The sequence below is a fragment of the Thalassophryne amazonica genome, chromosome 2, assembly GCF_902500255.1.
Source record: "Thalassophryne amazonica chromosome 2, fThaAma1.1, whole genome shotgun sequence".
Taxonomy (NCBI): Eukaryota; Metazoa; Chordata; class Actinopteri; order Batrachoidiformes; family Batrachoididae; genus Thalassophryne; species Thalassophryne amazonica.
The window spans coordinates 103,909,440-103,930,981 of NC_047104.1; the positions used below are offsets into that span (position 1 = coordinate 103,909,440).

At 44.8% G+C, this 21,542-nt stretch overlaps 1 protein-coding gene across 1 annotated transcript in view; it reads left to right on the forward strand.

Annotated features, from left to right (window-relative positions):
• The first annotated feature begins 618 nt into the window (after nucleotides 1-618).
• Nucleotides 619-21,542, forward strand: part of trim66 (tripartite motif containing 66) — a 59,059-nt gene continuing 38,135 nt past the window's right edge. The window contains 3 exon segments of the mRNA XM_034191060.1: nucleotides 619-774; nucleotides 1,402-1,500; nucleotides 1,502-1,610. Coding sequence (XP_034046951.1) covers nucleotides 718-774; nucleotides 1,402-1,500; nucleotides 1,502-1,610 — 265 coding nt within the window. The 5' untranslated portion in view covers nucleotides 619-717.

Below are 21,542 nucleotides of genomic sequence, written 5' to 3' on the forward strand. Positions count from 1 at the left end.
ATGCAGCTGTTTTTTTTTTGCAAACGTGTTGTTTGTTATTTATATAGATGTGATCCTCCCTACATGTGCGATGCTCTCTAGTTGAGGTTTCTTGTTAGGTACTACTGCTGCTCATTCTCTGACACTCCCTATGAAAATCTTAATTGATTTCACAGTATTAGAGGAAGTTGCAGGAGTGTATCCTTGTCTCATCTGGAGCTTTTATCAGAGCACTGACCCGGTTTTGGTGTTCTACGTTGGTGTGCAGCTCTACTGGGATCTGTCCTCCCTTTGTGCTGACAAAGGGATGAAGAAGAAGGCCACAGCTAGCCTGAGCCCAACAATAACTAGTCCTGCTCCAAAGAACATAGCAGTACATCCTCCTCCTTGCTCATTGTAGGTCATTCTGTGTTTCTTCCTCCAAATGGCTTCCGGGATATTTTGCCCTACAAAAAAATAATTATCTTATCTCCCTAATTCCCAATTACTATGCACAGGCTTACTTAAGAAAAGGAATGAGATTTTCTCCTTTTTGGTGCGTGTAGCAGTGAGCACAGGGGTGAAATTAAAAGTGATGCTCCTCTCTCCTGCAGTCAGGAGTCTCGCACATGGATGATCTGGGGAAGGAAGAACTCAGCGAGGCTGTCATGTAAACCTCTCCTCTGGGGCCACCTTTCGGTGCACGTTGCTTCCTGCCTCAGGTAGAAACCTCAGTGTTTGTGCTGCTGCTGCTGCTGCATGCTGTCCTCCTGCTGTGAAGGCGGCACCACTCTCAAAGGCATTGAAATGGAGAAGGTAAGCAGTTTATTTCAGCTTTACCTTCCAATCATCACTTCATGTACCAGAGATTGCTTGCTGTGTTGTGCAGCTGTTTAAAAGGCTCAGTAGTGCTGTGCTTGAAAACCACGAGGGTGGCTGTGGTTATTCTTCGTGAGTTTTGCAAAGACTATTTGTGCATGAGCAACACTCATGCCTGCGTTGCACGGTAATTGCTTTCGGACTGAAGATTGGCCGTTGGTGCTGCTCTTTGCTCATCAAGAGTTCTCAAAATGCAAAGATGCTTTTAGTGGAAAAAAAGCTTTATAACATTTTTGCTGTTCTGTGACCATTTATGTCCCATTCTTCACATTTATAAATTTTGAGCTGTAGATAAATCAAAAAGTGATGTGCAGTGATCTTGCACAGTTTGTTTTATTCCCATTTCAAGTTCTGTGTACTTGTGACAATCTGTGAGAGCTACAAGGCACGGGTGAGTGTGATAACAACTTAACACTTTGCAGCAGTGGTGATTCTGCACAACACAAATGTTTCCGACATATGCCCCTTCGTCTTTTTTAATCACACGTGCCTATGTGTGAGTGAATGCACAAGAGTTCTGCCTGTTTGTTTCAGACTAGCAGCCTTTTCTTTGCATCTGTTCAGAGCTGCTCAGAGTGCTCAGAGCTCGCACAGAGCCTGTGCACACTCTGCAACAAGTGGTTGTGCTACCAGTGTACTGATGTGCATCAGCATCAAAAGGCCCCCTACCACCTCCCAGTATAACAACGTGCACCAACAGCCAAGGCCCAGTGCTTCCCAGTGTCCTGACGTGCACCAGAAAGGATCCTCCTCACTGCCTCCCACTGAAGAAGGCAAGCTGCTCAATGTTACATGAGTCATCTACCGTATTTCTACTGTCCGTGGCACTGTCACAAATAGTTAGTGGGGGTACACAGTAAGGGTGGGTGATTTGACATAAAATTATACCACTGCATTTTTCACCTTTTTGTGATTGTATTTCATCACACTAGTAGTGATGGTTTACACTATACAGCCCCTTTAATTAGAATGATGTTTTTTATGAGAAAGTATTTATCCTGGGCCAATTTCATTTTAAAATCTGTTCCTTCAAAGTTAAAATCTGAATGAACAACATCATGAATCATAGATTTTCACAAACTTTGATTTGTAAAATGTCTGTTGCTGTGTTCCATTAATGCTGTTCTATTGTGCTATTATTGTGATCAAACTGATTTATCACAATGGTTGACTGTGTTGCTCAGTCTGTATCTTGGTGCAGTATCACACCACTGATGACTTTGACACAAGTGTACCGCCCATCCCGATGACACGGTGTGTTTCCTTTACAGTTTTCTTTACAGCTGTTTGGGGTTACTTTTCCTGTGCTTTGTTAATTATGTGTCATTACAGTGGATTATACATAACATTACAGCTGGTTGTTAATGATTCCTAGAGATCTGCAGATGTTATTGCATCTCTTTCTAATAAGTAACCCAGTTTCTCAAGTGCTTCCCTGATTCCTGGTTGGCTTTACTATTTAAAGATGCTTTGAGTGTGCCACTTGTTTTCGTTTTTTAACCTGTGTTATCAGAATGTAATGATTAGATCTTAAGTGGCTTTATTGTCTCTCAGTGCTTGAATAGTGTACATGTGAGAAGTGTGAGACTGCGCTGACTGACAGGATGTGGTCTTTCATGTCGGGTTAATGCATAGTGGCTGATGTTCAGCTCTTCAACACATCTTTGATGAGCAGTTAGAAGGGGCCTGCCTGAGGTGAATCGGTCAGCATGCAACAGTGACGCTGTGTTCATTCATCTTACTGTTTAATGAATATTCTGCAGGGCTGCAGTTTCTATACTGACCTCTTTAGAAATTATATTTCAGTCTTTGTATGTAGGTGTTACTGTGTGGAAGAAAAAAAATTGTGCCACTGGATATCTGTCACTCCTTAGTAGTTTTTATATCACGACTAAATAGATCCTTGTCATTTGATTGGTGGATTGTATGTCACATGACATTCAATCAATTCAATCAATCAATTTTATTTATATAGCACCAAATCACAACAAACAGTTGCCCCAAGGCACCTTATATTGTAAGGCAAGGCCATACAATAATTACGTAAAAACCCCAACGGTCAAAACGACCCCCTGTGAGCAAGCACTTGGCGACAGTGGGAAGGGAAAAACTCCCTTTTAACAGGAAGAAACCTCCAGCAGAACCAGGCTCAGGGAGGGGCAGTCATCTGCTGGGACTGGTTGGGGCTGAGGGAGAGAACCAGGAAAAAGACATGCTGTGGAGGGGAGCAGAGATCAATCACTAATGATTAAATGCAGAGTGGTGCATACAGAGCAGAAAGAGAAAGAAACACTCAGTGCATCATGGGAACCCCCCAGCAGTCTAAGTCTATAGCAGCATAACTAAGGGATGGTTCAGGGTCACCTGATCCAGCCCTAACTATAAGCTTTAGCAAAAAGGAAAGTTTTAAGCCTAATCTTAAAAGTAGAGAGGGTGTCTGTCTCCCTGATCTGAATTGGGAGCTGGTTCCACAGGAGAGGAGCCTGAAAGTTGAAGGCTCTGCCTCCCATTCTACTCTTACAAACCCTAGGAACTACAAGTAAGCCTGCAGTCTGAGAGCGAAGTGCTCTATTGGGGTGATATGGTACTATGAGGTCCCTAAGATAAGATGGGACCTGATTATTCAAAACCTTATAAGTAAGAAGAAGAATTTTAAATTCTATTCTAGAATTAACAGGAAGCCAATGAAGAGAGGCCAATATGGGTGAGATATGCTCTCTCCTTCTAGTCCCCGTTAGTACTCTAGCTGCAGCATTTTGAATTAACTGAAGGCTTTTCAGGGAACTTTTAGGACAACCTGATAATAATGAATTACAATAGTCCAGCCTAGAGGAAATAAATGCATGAATTAGTTTTTCAGCATCACTCTGAGACAAGACCTTTCTAATTTTAGAGATATTGCGCTAATGCAAAAAAGCAGTCCTACATATTTGTTTAATATGCGCATTGAATGACATATCCTGATCAAAAATGACTCCAAGATTTCTCACAGTATTACTAGAGGTCAGGGTAATGCCATCCAGAGTAAGGATCTGATTAGACACCATGTTTCTAAGATTTGTGGGGCCAAGTACAATAACTTCAGTTTTATCTGAGTTTAAAAGCAGGAAATTAGAGGTCATCCATGTCTTTATGTCTGTAAGACAATCCTGCAGTTTAGCTAATTGGTGTGTGTCCTCTAGCTTCATGGATAGATAAAGCTGGGTATCATCTGCGTAACAATGAAAATTTAAGCAATGCTGTCTAATAATACTGCCTAAGGGAAGCATGTATAAAGTGAATAAAATTGGTCCTAGCACAGAACCTTGTGGAACTCCATAATTAACCTTAGTCTGTGAAGAAGATTCCCCATTTATATGAACAAATTGTAATCTATTAGATAAATATGATTCAAACCACCGCAGCGCAGTGCCTTTAATACCTATGGCATGCTCTAATCTCTGTAATAAAATTTTATGGTCAACAGTATCAAAAGCAGCACTGAGGTCTAACAGAACAAGCACAGAGATGAGTCCACTGTCTGAGGCCATAAGAAGATCATTTGTAACCTTCACTAATGCTGTTTCTGTACTATGATGAATTCTAAAACCTGACTGAAACTCTTCAAATAGACCATTCCTCTGCAGATGATCAGTTAGCTGTTTTACAACTACCCTTTCAAGAATTTTTGAGAGAAAAGGAATGTTGGAGATTGGTCTATAATTAGCTAAGATAGCTGGGTCAAGTGATGGCTTTTTAAGTAATGGTTTAATTACTGCCACCTTAAAAGCCTGTGGTACATAGCCAACTAATAAAGATAGATTGATCATATTTAAGATCGAAGCATTAAATAATGGTAGGGCTTCCTTGAGCAGCCTGGTAGGAATGGGGTCTAATAGACATGTTGATGGTTTGGATGAAGTAACTAATGAAAATAACTCAGAACAATCTGAGAGAAAGAGTCTAACCAAATACCGGCATCACTGAAAGCAGCCAAAGATAACGATACGTCTTTGGGATGGTTATGAGTAATTTTTTCTCTAATAGTTAAAATTTTATTAGCAAAGAAAGTCATGAAGTCATTACTAGTTAAAGTTAAAGCAATACTCGGCTCAATAGAGCTCTGACTCTTTGTCAGCCTGGCTACAGTGCTGAAAAGAAACCTGGGGTTGTTCTTATTTTCTTCAATTAGTGATGAGTAGTAAGATGTCCTAGCTTTACGGAGGGCTTTTTTTTATAGAGCAACAGACTCTTTTTCCAGGCTAAGTGAAGATCTTCTAAATTAGTGAGACGCCATTTCCTCTCCAACTTACGGGTTATCTGCTTTAAGCTGCAAGTTTGTGAGTTATACCACGGAGTCTGTTGTGTGGGCCGCTGAAGAGGAGGTACTGCTAGCCCACGACCACCAGAGGGCGCCCTGTCTGGAGTGCGGGCTCCAGGCACCAGAGGGCACTGCCGCCTCACAGGAGCAGCCGGGGTGACAGCTGTCACTTATCACCTACAACAGCTGTCACCAATCATCTGATCAGCAGGGGTATATCAGCAGGACGACATCTCCACCTCTTTGCCGAGATATCGCTCTACCTAGAAGGTAACGTTCTCAGCTGACTGTGTTCTTGACAGTAACCCTTTATTACTTTTGTGCGTTGAATAGCAGACATTCTTCCAACGAGAGGTGGAGGTGGTTTTCCCCGCCATACGGATTGCTGGGTGCCAACGCACCCACCTTTAACTGTTTTTGTTCCTCGCCAGCAGTACCAGATCCGACACGCGGAGGCAGTGGCCACCTGGGAGTTCGGGACTTGGCGGCTCCAGTATTCCCGGGGTTCGGTGGCGGAGGAAATCGTGTGGTTCCGGTTCTGCTTTGGACAGACGTCTCTTATCTTCGAGCCTGCCCACGTGACACATTCTTGTAAATTGACTTCTTTGTCTATTGTTGTGATCCGTTGTGTTTTGTTGTGCTTATTCACAACAGTAAAGTGTTGTTATTTGAGTTCCTCCATTGTCCGTTCATTTGCGCCCCCTGTTGTGGGTCCGTGTTCCTACACTTTCACAACAGGATATCTCGGCCAACGTCATGGACCCCGAGGGGCGTCAACCGGCTGTTGAACGGCCAATGGAAGAGCAGGGCGCACGTCTGCAGGAGGAATGATCGGTGAGTTGCAGCGAATCCTCACCGCCTTTACGGCTCGGCTGGATCTAATGACCAAGCAGAACGTCCTCCTTAACCGCAGGGTGGAGGCTCTCGCCGCGCAGGTGGAAGCGCGCCCTCAGGGCGCTGCTGCGGCTCCCCCTCCTGTCGACCCTGTGCGCAACAATGACGTTCCACAGGTCGTTCAATGACCCCTCCCACCTTCCTCTGAAGCATACATAAGCCCTCCAGAGCCGTACGGGGGTTGTGTGGAGACATGCGCGGACTTTCTTATGCAGTGTTCGCTCGTCTTCGCACAACGTCCCGTCATGTACGCGACTGATGCTAGTAAGATAGCTTATGTAATTAATCTGCTTCGCGGCGAGGCACGCTCTTGGGCTACAGCGCTCTGGGAGCAAAATTCACGGCTCCTTCTGACATATGATGGGTTTGTGAGGGAGTTCAGAACAGTGTTCGATCACCCAAATAGAGGAGAGACCCCTTCAGCCGTGCTGCTGTCAATGAGACAGGGGCGCCGGAGCGCAGCTGCTTATGCAGTCGACTTCCGCATCGCGGCTGCGAGGTCCGTCTGGAATAGCACTGCCCTCCGTGCCGCCTTCGTAAACGGACTGTCGTTGGTCCTGAAGGAGCACCTGGTGGCCAAGGACGAACCGCGGGATTTAGACGGGACTTATCGATCTCGTTATACGATTAGACAATCGGTTAGAAGAACGCCGTCGGGAACGAGATGAAGGGCGTGGCCGGGCACGCGCCGTCCCTCTCCCTTCCGGTTCCGACCGAGTTCCGCCCTCCCCACGCTCCACGGCCTCTACGCTCCGTGTGGTTACAGCTCCCCCTGCTGATGAAGCTATGGACACGAGCAGGGCCACATTTAGGCCACCAGATAGACAAAGGAGGCTGGTCCGCGGAGCGTGCTTTGTTTGTGGCTCGATAGAGCATCAAGTGAGGGACTGCCCCGAGTGGTTAAAACACCAACGCCCGCCCCTAGAAACTGGGTTAGGGGTGGGCCAAAACATTCACGTGGGACATACCCATATTGCCACACGACTCCCAGTGACAATCCTTTATGAGGATTTAACCCTGAAGGCCCCAGCACTGGTGGACATGGGCTCTGAAGGGAATCTGCTAGACAGCAGATGGGCCAGGGAGGCAGGGCTCCCTCTGGTGGCGCTTACCTCGCCTGTGCAGGTGCGGGCACTAGATGGCTCCCTACTCCCTCTAATCACACATAAGACACCACCAGTAACTCTGGTGGTGTCAGGAAACCACCGGGAGGAGATCGAGTTTTTCGTGACTCCTGCCACCTCCCGTGTGATTCTCGGGTTCCCTTGGATGTTAAAACACAATCCCCGGATCGATTGGCCGTCCGGGGTAGTGGTTCAGTGGAGCGAGACCTGCCATCGGGCATGTTTAGGTTCCTCGGTTCCTCCCGGTTCCCAGGCTAAGGAGGAGGTCAGAGTCCCGCCCAATCTTGGGACGGTGCCGGTGGAGTACCATGATCTTGTGGATGTGTTCATTAAGGTTCTGGCGCTCACCCTTCCCCCCCACCGTCCGTACGATTGTGCCATTGATTTGGTTCCAGGCGTTGAGTTCCCGTCCAGCAGGCTGTACAACCTCTCACGACCTGAGCGCGAATCAATGGAGACCTACATCCGGGACTCTTTAGCCGCCGGGTTGATCCGGAATTCCACCTCCCCGATGGGTGCAGGTTTCTTTTTTGTGGGTAAAAAAGACGGCGGACTTCGTCCATGCATTGATTATAGGGGGCTGAACGAAATCACGGTTCGTAATCGATACCCGTTGCCCTTGTTAGATTCAGTGTTCACGCCCCTGCATGGAGCCCAGATATTCACTAAGCTAGATCTTAGAAATGCGTATCACCTGGTTCGGATCCGGAAGGGAGACGAGTGGAAGACGGCATTCAACACCCCCTTAGGTCACTTTGAGTACCTGGTCATGCCGTTCGGCCTCACAAACGCCCCCGCGACGTTCCAAGCATTAGTTAACGATGTCTTCCGGGATTGCCTGCACCGATTCGTCTTCGTATATCTAGACGATATACTCATCTTTTCTCCGGATCCTGAGACTCATGTCCGGCATGTCCGTCAGGTCCTGCAGCGGTTGTTGGAGAACCGGCTGTTTGTGAAGGGCGAGAAGTGTGAGTTTCACCGCACCTCTTTGTCCTTCCTGGGGTTTATCATCTCCCCCAACTCCGTCGCTCCTGATCTGGCCAAGGTTGCGGCGGTGAGAGACTGGCCCCAACCCACCAGCCGTAGGAAGCTGCAACAGTTCCTCGGCTTTGCGAATTTCTACAGGAGGTTCATTAAGGGCTACAGTCAGGTAGTTAGCCCCCTGACAGCCCTGACCTCTCCAAAAGTTCCCTTCACCTGGTCGGATCGGTGCGATGCCGCGTTCAAGGAGTTGAAACGGCGCTTCTTGTCTGCACCTGTTCTGGTGCAGCCCGATCCTAGTCGCCAGTTTGTGGTTGAAGTGGACGCCTCGGACTCAGGGATAGGAGCCGTGCTATCCCAGAGCGGAAAGGCCGATAAGGTCCTTCACCCGTGTGCCTATTTTTCCCGCAGGTTGACCCCGGCCGAACGGAACTATGACGTCGGCAATCGAGAACTCCTTACGGTGAAAGAGGCTCTTGAAGAGTGGAGACATCTGTTGGAGGGAACGTCCGTGCCATTCACGGTTTTCACTGACCACCGGAACCTGGAGTATATCAGGACCGCCAAGCGGCTGAACCCCAGGCAAGTCCGCTGGTCACTGTTCTTCGGCCGTTTTGACTTCCGGATCACCTACCGTCCCGGGACCAAAAACCAGAGATCGGATGCCTTGTCCCGGGTACATGAAGACGAAGTCAAAACGTTGTTGTCGGATCCACCGGAACCTATCATCCTGGAGTCCGCTATCGTGGCCATCCTCACCTGGGACGTAGAGAAAACCGTCCGGGAGGCCCTGGCACGGAGCCCGGATCCCGGAACTGGGCCGAAGAACAGACTTTATGTCCCACCAGAGGCCAGGGCTGCAGTCCTGGACTTCTGTCATGGCTCCAAGTTCTCCTGTCATCCAGGGGTGCGTAGGACCGTGGCAGTTGTCCGGCAGCGCTTCTGGTGGGTGTCCCTGGAGGCCGACGTCCGGGATTATATCCAGGCCTGCACCACCTGCGCCAGGGGCTGCTCCAGCCGCTGCCTGTGCCTCATCGCCCCTGGTCCCACATCGGCCTGGATTTTGTCACGGGCCTCCCGCCGTCCCAGGGCAACACCACCATCCTCACGATAGTGGACCGATTCTCCAAGGCGGCCCACTTCGTGGCCCTCCCGAAGCTCCCGACTGCCCAGCAGACAGCGGACCTCCTCGTCCACCACGTCGTCCGGCTGCATGGGATTCCAGCAGACATCGTCTCCGATCGCGGTCCCCAGTTCTCCTCGCAAGTCTGGAGGAGCTTCTGCCGGGAACTGGGGGCCACGGTGAGTCTCTCGTCCGGGTATCATCCCCAGACCAACGGGCAAGCAGAACGGGTAAATCAGGAGGTGGAACAGGCCTTGCGCTGCGTAACGGCCGCGCACCCGGCGGCCTGGAGTACCCATTTGGCCTGGATCGAGTATGCCCATAACAGCCAGGTGTCTTCAGTCACCGGCCTCTCCCCTTTTGAGGTGTGTCTGGGGTATCAGCCCCCGTTGTTTCCGGTGGTTGAGGGAGAGAGGTCGGTCCAGGCCCACCTACGGAAGTGCCGTCGGGTGTGGCGCGCCGCCCGTTCTGCTTTGCTGAAGGCCCGGACGAGGGCAAAAGCCCATGCAGACCGTCGGCGGACCCCGGCCCCTGCGTATCGGCCAGGGCAGGAGGTGTGGTTGTCCACAAAGGACATTCCCCTCAAAGTGGACTCCCCCAAACTACAGGACCGTTACATCGGCCCCTTCAAAATCCTTAAGGTCATCAATCCAGCCGCAGTGAGGCCGGAAGCTGAAGCCTCACTGCGGATCCATCCTGTTTTCCATGTGTCCCGGATAAAACCGCATCACACCTCACCCCTCTGTGCTCCGGGTCCGGCGCCGCCTCCTGCCCGGATCATCGATGGCGAGCCGGCTTGGACTGTGCGCCGGCTCTTGGATGTCCGTAGGATGGGCCGGGGCTTCCGGTATTTGGTGGACTGGGAGGGGTACGGACCCGAAGAACGCTCCTGGGTGAAGAGGAGCTTCATCCTGGACCCGGCCCTCCTGGCCGATTTCTACCGCCGCCACCCGGACAAGCCTGGTCGGGCGCCAGGAGGCACCCGTTGAGGGGGGGGTCCTGTTGTGTGGGCCGCTGAAGAGGAGGTACTGCTGGCCCACCACCACCAGAGGGCTCCCTGTCTGGAGTGCGGGCTCCAGGCACCAGAGGGCGCTGCCGCCTCACAGGAGCAGCCGGGGTGACAGCTGTCACTTATCACCTACAACAGCTGTCACCAATCATCTGATCAGCAGGGGTATATCAGCAGGACGACATCTCCACCTCTTTGCCGAGATATCGCTCTACCTCGAAGGTAACGTTCTCAGCTGACTGTGTTTTTGACAGTAACCCTTTATTACTTTTGTGCGTTGAATAGCAGACATTCTTCCAACGAGAGGTGGAGGTGGTTTTCCCCGCCATACGGATTGCTGGGTGCCAACGCACCCACCTTTAACTGTTTTTGTTCCTCGCCAGCAGTACCAGATCCGACACGCGGAGGCAGTGGCCACCTGGGAGTTCGGGACTTGGCGGCTCCAGTATTCCCGGGGTTCGGTGGCGGAGGAAATCGTGTGGTTCCGGTTCTGCTTTGGACAGACGTCTCTTATCTTCGAGCCTGCCCACGTGACACATTCTTGTAAATTGACTTCTTTGTCTATTGTTGTGATCCGTTGTGTTTGTTGTGCTTATTCACAACAGTAAAGTGTTGTTATTTGACTTCCTCCATTGTCCGTTCATTTGCGCCCCCTGTTGTGGGTCCGTGTTCCTACACTTTCACAACAGAGTCAGGCACTTCTGATTTAAAGCTCTCTTTTTCAGAGGAGCTACAGCATCCAAAGTTGTCTTCAATGAGGATGTAAAACTATTGACGAGATACTCTATCTCACTTACAGAGTTTAGGTAGCTACTCTGCACTGTGTTGGTATATGGCATTAGAGAACATAAAGAAGGAATCATATCCTTAAACCTAGTTACAGCGCTTTCTGAAAAACTTCTAGTGTAATGAAACTTATTCCCCACTGCTGGGTAGTCCATCAGAAGAAATGATCAGACAGAAGGGAGTTTTCAGGGAATACTGTTAAGTCTTCAATTTCCATACCATAAGTCAGAACAAGATCTAAGATATGATTAAAGTGGTGGGTGGACTCATTTACATGTTGAGCAAAGCCAATTGAGTCTAATAATAGATTAAATGCAGTGTTGAGGCTGTCATTCTCAGCATCTGTGTGGATGTTAAAATCGCCCACTATAATTATCTTATCTGAGCTAAGCACTAAGTCAGACAAAAGGTCTGAAAATTCACAGAGAAACTCACAGTAACGACCAGGTGGACGATAGATAATAACAAATAAAACTGGTTTTTGGGACTTCCAATTTGGATGGACAAGACTAAGAGTCAAGCTTTCAAATGAATTAAAGCTCTGTCTGGGTTTTTGATTAATTAATAAGCTGGAATGGAAGATTGCTGCTAATCCTCCGCCTCGGCCCGTGCTACGAGCATTCTGGCAGTTAGTGTGACTTGGAGGTGTTGACTCATTTAAACTAACATATTCATCCTGCTGTAACCAGGTTTCTGTAAGGCAGAATAAATCAATATGTTGATCAATTATTATATCATTTACTAACAGGGTCTTAGAAGAGAGAGACCTAATGTTTAATAGACCACATTTAACTGTTTTAGTCTGTGGTGCAGTTGAAGGTGCTATTATTTTTTCTTTTTGAATTTTTATGCTTAAATAGATTTTTGCTGGTTATTGGTGGTCTGGGAGCAGGCACCGTCTCTACGGGGATGGGGTAATGAGGGGATGGCAGGGGGAGAGAAGCTGCAGAGAGGTGTGTAAGACTACAACTCTGCTTCCTGGTCCCAACCCTGGATAGTCACGGTTTGGAGGATTTAAGAAAATTGGCCAGATTTCTAGAAATGAGAGCTGCTCCATCCAAAGTGGGATGGATGCCGTCTCTCCTAACAAGACCAGGTTTTCCCCAGAAGCTTTGCCAATTATCTATGAAGCCCACCTCATTTTTTGGACACCACTCAGACAGCCAGCAATTCAAGGAGAACATGCGGCTAAACATGTCACTCCCGGTCCGATTGGGGAGGGGCCCAGAGAAAACTACAGAGTCCGACATTGTTTTTGCAAAGTTACACACCGATTCAGTGTTAATTTTAGTGACCTCCGATTGGCGTAACCGGGTGTCATTACTGCCGACGTGAATTACAATCTTACCAAATTTACGCTTAGCCTTAGCCAGCAGTTTCAAATTTCCTTCAATGTCGCCTGCTCTGGCCCCCGGAAGACAATTGACTATGGTTGCTGGTGTCGCTAACTTCACATTTCTCAAAACAGAGTCGCCAATAACCAGAGTTTGATCCTCGGCGGGTGTGTCGTCGAGTGGGGAAAAACGGTTAGAAATGTGAACGGGTTGGCGGTGTACACGGGGCTTCTGTTTAGGGCTACGCTTCCTCCTCACAGTCACCCAGTCAGCCTGCTTTCCCGGCTGCTCGGGATCTGCCAGAGGGAAACTAACGGCGGCTAAGCTACGTTGGTCCGCACCGACTACAGGGGCCTGGCTAGCTGTAGAATTTTCCACGGTGCGGAGCCGAGTCTCCAATTTGCCCAGCCTGGCCTCCAAAGCTACGAATAAGCTACACTTATTACAAGTACCATTACTGCTAAAGGAGGCCGAGGAATAACTAAACATTTCACACCCAGAGCAGAAAAGTGCGGGAGAGACAGGAGAAGCCGCCATGCTAAACCGGCTAAGAGCTAGTAGCTGCGCTAAGCTAGCAGATTCCTACAAACACACAAAGTGAGTAATGTGTAAATAATTTAGAGGTGATTCAGCAGAGGGAGTGCTTTAGTTAAGGCACGTGAAGATTACACTGTGAAACAAATCGTTATCTAGGTAACTAGATCAGTCTAACTGCGCAGATTAAACAGCTAACAGATACAGCAAAACACCGCTGTGCTCCAGAACAGGAAGTGATACAATACCGCAGTGAGAGCCAACCACCAGTAGAGGCAAGCAAGAGTCAAAACCACAAGGCTCAAGAACACAAAGAACCAGATTATAACAAGACATTGATATGTTTGATCATGTACATCATTTGTACATCATATGTACATCATTTGTCATGCACTTCAATATACCATGCATTTTGGTTCCATGCATCTCAGTGTAATTTTATTATTATTATTATTACCTTTATTTAACCACAAAAAAAGTCTCATTGAGATTAAAAATCTCTTTTACAAGAGCGTCCTGGCCAAGACAGGCAGCAAGGTTACGTATCAATTTCAGCATTCCACCACACATACAGAATAAACAAATTATCAGCCAATAGAAAAGTTTCAGTATAAAAGTTCAAAAAACAACACATTTTTACAAAAAAATCAGTTAAAACAACTACAAGTCAATGTGCCAGCATCTCTGTCATTTAAAAGTCCTTTAAAAGATTCTAAGGAGACCAGCTCCTTCAGTTTTAAGTCATTCTGTATAAGGTTCCATGCAGAGGGTGCAGCAAACTGAAAGCCCTTCTTTCCCAGTTCTGACCGGACCTTTGGGACTGACAATAAAAAACGGTCGGCAGAACGAAGTTGATAGGAACCAGTGCATTTCCGAGAAATACATCCTTAAGTAACCAGGAAGCTGACCAAGTAAACATTTATAGATGAGTAAATACAAATGCCTAAGCCTGCGAAACGCCAGGGAGGACCAACCAACACGAGCATAAAGAATACAATGATGTGTAAGAGCTCTGAGGCCAGTGATGAACCTCAGAGCTCCATGATAGACAGCATCAAGAGCTCTCAGACTCTGAGCTGATGAGTGCATGTACAATGCATCGCCGTAGTCCAATATTGGCATAAAAGTGGTGGCAACAAGCCTCCTCCGGGCCTCAAAGGACAGACAAGTCAGAATTCGACAAAAGAAACCCAACCTGATTCTGAGTCGATTTACAAGCAGATTAATATGATGTGCAAATGAAAGTGCATTGTCAATACAAATTCCAAGATATTTGTATTGTTTAACAAATTCTGTTTGAATTCCCTGCAAGGTGGTGATTTGTGGCAGGATTTGAGGGTTGGATTTGGTGTTTGGAAACAACATGACTTTTGTTTTGTCTGACTTTAAGATACGTTTTAAATTAAGAAGATTATTTTGAATAATGTCGAAAGCTGATTGTAAATGATTGATGGCTTGAGCGTGTGAATGTGCATTGCTGTAGATGATTGTGTCATCAGCGTAAAAATGTGAATGTGCATTTAAAATATTCTGATTTATGTTATTAATGTAGAGAATGAATAGTAGAGGTCCTAATACTGATCCCTGTGGTACACCCTTGGTGATGGTGAGTGTTTCTGATGTGAATCCATCTATCTTCACACATTGAGTCCGGCCTGAAAGGTAGTTGTGAAACCATTTTACTGTCTGATTTGAAAATCTGCATGCAGTGAGCCTATGTTCCAGTATCGTATGATCAACTGTATCAAAAGCTTTTGTGAGATCTATGAACAGAGCTGCACAATGATGTTTACTGTCCAGGGTGGTAATGATGTCATTAACTACTTTTAAAGCAGCAGTGGTTGTGCTATGTTGCTTCCTAAAACCAGACTGAAAATCAGATAAGATATTATTGTCAGACAGAAATTCTTTAACTTGAATACTGATGAGTGACTCCAGTAGTTTGACCAAGGCGGATAATTTAGATATTGGTCTGTAATTATTCAGAAGTGTTGGATCACCACCTTTTAACAGAGGGAGAACAAAAACCGATTTCCAAATTGATGGAATTTCATTTGTGGCCAGAATGAGGTTGAAGAGGTGAGTCAAAGGTGAGGCTATAAAGTCAGCTGCTATTTTTAGGAAATAGGGCTCAAGGTTGTCAGGTCCTGGAGATGTCGAGATGTTTAAGTGTTTGAGGGCTTTGTGTACCTCACTGACTGTGAAAGGGGTGAAACTAAAAGGTTGAGTTATACCAACACGAGAATCTACACTTAAGTCTACTAAGTTTCTGTGAGTACTATGAAGTGAATCGAACAAGGAACCCGATGCTACAAAGTGTTTGTTAAAACAGTCCAACATCTTTGCTTTATCGTAAATTTTTTGAGTGTCTGTTACAATACAAGATGGGAGCTCACCGCATTCATTAGTTTGATTAATAGATTTAATTGTCTTCCAAAACTTCATTGGGTTTTTTTTTTTTAAGAACTCCTTTACATTTTCATAAAAATGCATCCATGACACAAGGAAGTTATCTACTACTATAGCACAAAATGTAAGTGCTTTTTTACCTGTCTAAATTTAAGTAAAATGTCTAAAGACAAGGTTATTTTTAGGTGTCATATAAAACAAATAATGAATGATTTCCATTTGTGTATTGGGAAGAATATTCGCACGAGTTGATAGATGGAATGTTCCATTCAATGAGGCAAAGCTGAAAGATGATTATTTCATTTACACATTAGCATTAATTAGCAGTTAGTGATAGCTATGCAATAGATTAGTTAACACTGATCTGATAGTGCCATTGTTATTGAAATAAAATGCTAGTCACAGGTTTTAATGCCCACAGCGAAGCCACCAGTTGTTAGGACCACCTCTCTGTTCATTAATCAGTCACCTGAACTCAGGTGACCTAGCCTGTTAGCCTTAGCTGGCTTGGTAACTTCAAGAAGATGGACATGTTCTAGCTTCAGTCAGTCCACTCTGCTCACTCTGGTTTTGCTTCTGCTCTTCTACCCATTTGTGGTTGGGGTGAGAGTTAGGCATAGTCAGACATGAGAAAGAGGGCACCACCCAAAGCCAACCCACTTGAGCATCAGATCCATTCTTCAAGAAATTTATGGGTGACATCAGTGAGGGTTTGTCCATTTTTCTGTTTCTCTGTATATACAGTTGTATGCAAAAGTTTGGGCACCCCTGATAATTTTCATGATTTTCCTTTATAGAATCATTGGTTGTCTGGATCAGAGAGTTCATTTAAATATATCCTATAGCAGACAAACACACTATTTGAAAAGTGAAATGAAGTTTCTAGTATTTACAGAAAGTGTGCAATAATTATTTAAACAAAATTAGGCAGGTGCATAAATTTGGGCACCATTGTCATTTTAATGAGTTGAATACATTTAGCACTAATTATTGTAACACAAAATTGGTTTGGTAAGCTCATTAACCCTTGACCTCCTTACACAGGTGAATCCAATCATGAGAAAGGGTGTTTAAGGTGGTCATTTGCAAATGTTTCCTTTGCATCTGTTCTAATGAGTGGCAACATGGGAGCCTCTAAACAACTCTCAAATGACCTGAAAACAAAAATTGTTCAACATCATGGCTTAGGGGAGGTACAGTGGGGCCATAAAGTATTTAGTCTGCCCCTGATTGCGCACGTTCTCCTACTTAGAAAGATGAGAGAGGTCTGTAATTTTCATCATAGGTACACTTCAACTATGAGAGACAAAATGAGAGAAAAAAAAATCCAGGAAATCACATTGTAGGATTTTTAAAGAATTTATTTGTAAATTATGGTGGAATATAAGTATTTGGTCAGTAACAAAGCTCAACTCAATACTTTGTAACATACAAAACATACAAAAAGCTATCTCAGAGATTTCAGCTGTCAGTTTCCACTGTGAGGAACATAGTGAGGAAATGGAAGACGGCAGATTCTTGAGTACAAAGTTCATGAATCAGTGACAAAGTTGAAGTTGCACCGGGGCTGGATCTTTCAACAAAAACACTGCTAAAAATCTAAACACTGCTCAAAATCTACTAACGCATTCATGCAGAAGAACAAGTACAACGTTCTGGAACGTTCTAAAACAAAGGTAGAGAACTAACATGGAAGTCAAAAGCATACAGAGTGCAGACAGGAAAGAACAACACGACTGAAAAACAAGAAGACACAGGGACTCAGACGGGACAGATCACAAAGAATACTAACAAAAGGACACGGACAGAACACAATGATTATCAACAGAGGGACACAGACAGGGAGCAAACCACAACACTATATAACAAAACCAAAAGTCTTCATAGGATAGGTCTGGTGTCACTGTGTAACTCACCCGTTTTAAAAATTGCCCTTTTTTTCCATCGCTTTGTACATTGCTTTGAGAGTTTGATCGATCAATTGATTAATTAACAAAAATTTCAGCTGAAACTGCATTGTTTATCACAGTCCTTGGTGTAAAATATTTTTTTTTCTGCAATGAATTGCAGGAAAAGTGAACTATGAATTGTAGGGAAGCAGTTCGTGAAGCAATTCAGAAAGAAAAAAATCCAGTGTTTCTCCTGATAGAGCTGATCAAGACTCTACACTCTGACCATATATCCCTCAGTCATTGTTTGTTCAGTCTGTTGCGCAAATCCATAAAATACTGATGCAGCCGCGCTCATTTTAATTTAGTGCTAAGTGTTTTACTGTGAACATTCTGCTGCCATTGGTGGCGTTCTCTTGTGGGTCTGCAGTTTGACCCCATTTTGGATTGGGTCTAATTATCTTTAGGTCTATTTTGGACGTCTCACTGTATTCTTCTTCTTTCTTTCTTTCTTTCTTTCTTTCTTTCTTTCTTTCTTTCTTTCTTTCTTTCTTTTTTTTGTTCTTTCGAATGAATCACTGCATACCACTTTCAGACATGTTCTACATAACAGATTAAGATTTTGTCCAAAATAAGATAAGATCAACTTTTATCGACTATTTATCCCAAAGGAATTTATTTTGCCAGAGTACAGAAACAGTCAACTATTTTTTAACAATAAGTACAACAAATTTACTCTGAATAACTCTGAATAGCTCTGTTTGTTATGTATTCATCCTGCAGAAGAGGGAGGAATTATACAGTCTGATTGCCACAGGTAGGAAAGACCTCCTGTGGAGTTCTGTGGTGCACCTCGGTAGTATCAGTCTGTGGCTGAAGGTGCTCTGACAGAACGTCAGTGTGGCATGCAGGGAGTGAGGGGTGTTGTCCCGGATGGTGAGCAGCTTCCTCAGCATCCTCCTCTCTGACATCTCCACTACGGACTCCAACTCAACCCCCAGGAGAGAGCCAAAATATGTGACCTTAACACTCTAACATGACGACTACCATTTTGTTTTAATGTTGGTATGTTATTTAAACCTCAGATTTTTGTTTCTTTAGCAAGATTAGCCATTGAGATTGTATAGATTGAATAGTCCCACATACTGTATGCATGCACTGTTACACATTAGACATGAAACTGAAGGAGTTTACTTGGGAGCAGGTGCAGACTGGTTTTTCTTGCTTTTACACCTGTTTGATTAAAATTGAATGTTGTCATGTTTACCCGTGTGTGAGTCATTTAAATTCTGCTGCAGAACAAACAACTGTTCTGAGATCAAAAGGAAAATTCTATTACTGTGAAGGTGCAGCAGGCTGGAATATTTGCCAACTGTACAATATTAGTTTGGGAGCTTTTCATGCAAAGGCATCGATGCATTGGCACTTTATGAATGATGTGCAGATGACTGAACAGGCCCAGTCTTGATGTTTCTGACAGACGCTGCACGTGGTTTCTGTGAGAAGTTTCTGCTGATCAGGGTCTTGTCCTCTTTCTCTTCTTGTCCTCTGTCTTGTCTCCCTGCATTTTTTTGAAGACTTCTAGTTCCCTGTGGATCATTGCTCACCAGCTGGCTCAGTCCCTCGTGTTTTCTTCCCAGGTCTTCCAGTTGATGGAGCAGCTCATGAGATTGTGCTTCAGGAGGTCCTTGTTGTCTTTCTTCTGCCTTTCTCTGGACCATCTTCCTTGACTTAGCTGGGAAAAGAAGATCAATCCGAACAACATGACCCACCTACCAAAGCTGGTTCTTGATGACAACACACTGCTTTGGAGCCTGGCTTCAGCCAGGATGTTGATGTTGGTATGGTAGTCTTACCACCTGATACGGAGGATACTCCTTAAACAACATTGGTGGGTTTGCTCGAGGGTCTTCAGGTGGTGGTGGTAAGTGGTTCAGGTCTCAGATCTGTACAGCAGAGTTGGCAGGATGACAGCTATGTAAATGAAGATTTTTGTCTTCATCTACAAAGGTCTCTGTTGTTGAAAACATGGGTGAGTTGGTGTGAGATCTATCATTGATGTCGGCATTTGATGACACATGGCTGCCCAACTGTGGAAAGTGGGTCATGTTCTCAGGACTTGTCCGTGCAGTCTCACAGCAGGAAACTTTGATACGTTAGATTTTGTTTGCGCAGGGAGAAATGAAAGAAATCATGGCAGTGAATTATGTCTCATGCAGACACAATAAAATTTCAAGCAAAATGTGCACACTCAGGAAGTTAGATCCTTTAACAGTGTGCAATGTTTTCTTTTTTTTAATCTTTCAGCTACTTTTATTTGGGGTTTCATCAAGTGAATCATGCATCTCCACCTCACACAAAGTATTTATGGAGGCTCGGAGGTGAATGTGTCATTATGTTTATTTGTTTCGGCTGTTGACATTTTGCTCAAGTGTGCACGTGTGTGTGCGTGTATGACTCTAGTTGTATTTGTATTAACTATCTACCACATCTACCACACAATGCACATTATTGCACAGTATGAGACATATTCATATTTATTGGTACCTGTGAGGTTTTGCTGCTGTGGACTGATTGAACAGGTCTCTGAATGTAATTTGGGCTTTTTAATCAGTGTTGGTATTGAAAAAATTATTTGAATAAGCGTGGAAGAAACTCATGGTTTTCATGTATGGATGGGTGTGAAATTAAATGATACTAGCGAGTTGCCTGTGGGGATCCACGGGCTCTACATTGGGTAGTGTTTATAAAATAGGTAGCTGACATTTTTCAAGGGTGGTAATGGATTATGCAAAGTTTGTATCGTGATTTGGAATGGCATTGTTCAATGTTGTTAGTAATATTTGTAATTTCACCAAAAAATATTTGTCCTATCAACGTTCCGTTTTGGTGGGATTCATCCTTGACCCAAAATACATACAGTTGTGCTCAAAAGTTTACATACCCTGGCAGAATTTTAGCTTTTTTGGCCATTTTTAAGAGAATATGAATGACAATACAAAAACATTTTTTCACTCATGGTTCGTAGTTGGGTGAAGCCGTTTATTGTCAAACAACTGTTTCCTCTTTTTAAATCAAAATGACAAGAGAACTAGCCAAATGACACTGATCCAAAGTTTACATACCCCTGTTCTTAATACTGTGTATTGCCCCTTTAACATCGACAGCTTGGAGTCTTTTGTGGTAGTTGTGGACGAGGCTCTCTGATGGTAAAGCTGCCACTGAATATGTCTTGGACTTTATTTACATTAATTACAAAGAAATACAAACAGTATGGCACTCTATGATAAATCTGCATGGAGTAGACAGTTCTCAAAAACTGAGTGACTGTGCAAGAAGGAGAAGAGTGAGGAAAGCCACCAAGACACCCAGACAACCCAGAAGAAGTTATGGGATTATGTGGCTGTGATTGGAGAAATTGTGCACAGTGCAAGCTTTGCATTGTTCATCACTACTCTTAGCTTCAAAGTGGAGTAAAGCAGAGAGGGATTTTCTTTCACCAAAACAGATCAAATCCAGGCTTGCATCTCAGATGTACCTTCTGGCAATTTGTAGCTAAACCTTCAGGTCTTCTTTTTAAGAAAATTCCCCTCTATATCACTTCATCATGAAGATGGATAACTGGTGATACAAAATGCAAAGCTTGCACTGTGCACAATTTCTCCAATCACAGCCACATAAGCCTATAACTTCTGGTTTGTCTGGGGTCTTGGTGGCTTTCCTCACTCTTCTCCTTCTTGCACAGTCACTCAGTTTTTGAGAACTGTCTACTCCAATCAGATTTACCATAGAGTGCCATATTGTTTTTTATTTCTTTGTAATTGATGTAAATAAAGTCTGAAACATATTCAGTGGCAGCTTTACCATCAGAGAGCCTCATCCACAACTAACACAAAAGACTCCAAGCTGTCATTGATGTTAAAGGGGGCAATACACAGTATTAAGAACAGGGGTATGTAAACTTTGGATCTGGTACATTTGTGTAGTTCTCTTGTCATTTTGATTTAAACAGAGGAAACAGAGTTGCTTGACAATAAATGGCTTCAACTAACCACTAACCATGAGTGGAAAAAAAAGTTTTTGTGTTGTCATTCATATTCGCTTAAAAATGGCCAAAAAAGGAAAAATTCTGCCAGGATATGTAAATGTTTGAGCACAACTGTAAGCTTACTAAACAGCAAATGTCAGCTCTCCCCAGTTTCTTTGTGCTTGAAGGTGCAACATGACTGTTGTGCACCTACCAGTGAACTCAAAGACAATTTGATGTCCACAAAACAAAAAACTATTTTCAGCTCCCATCCTGAGGGCTGCTTATGCTT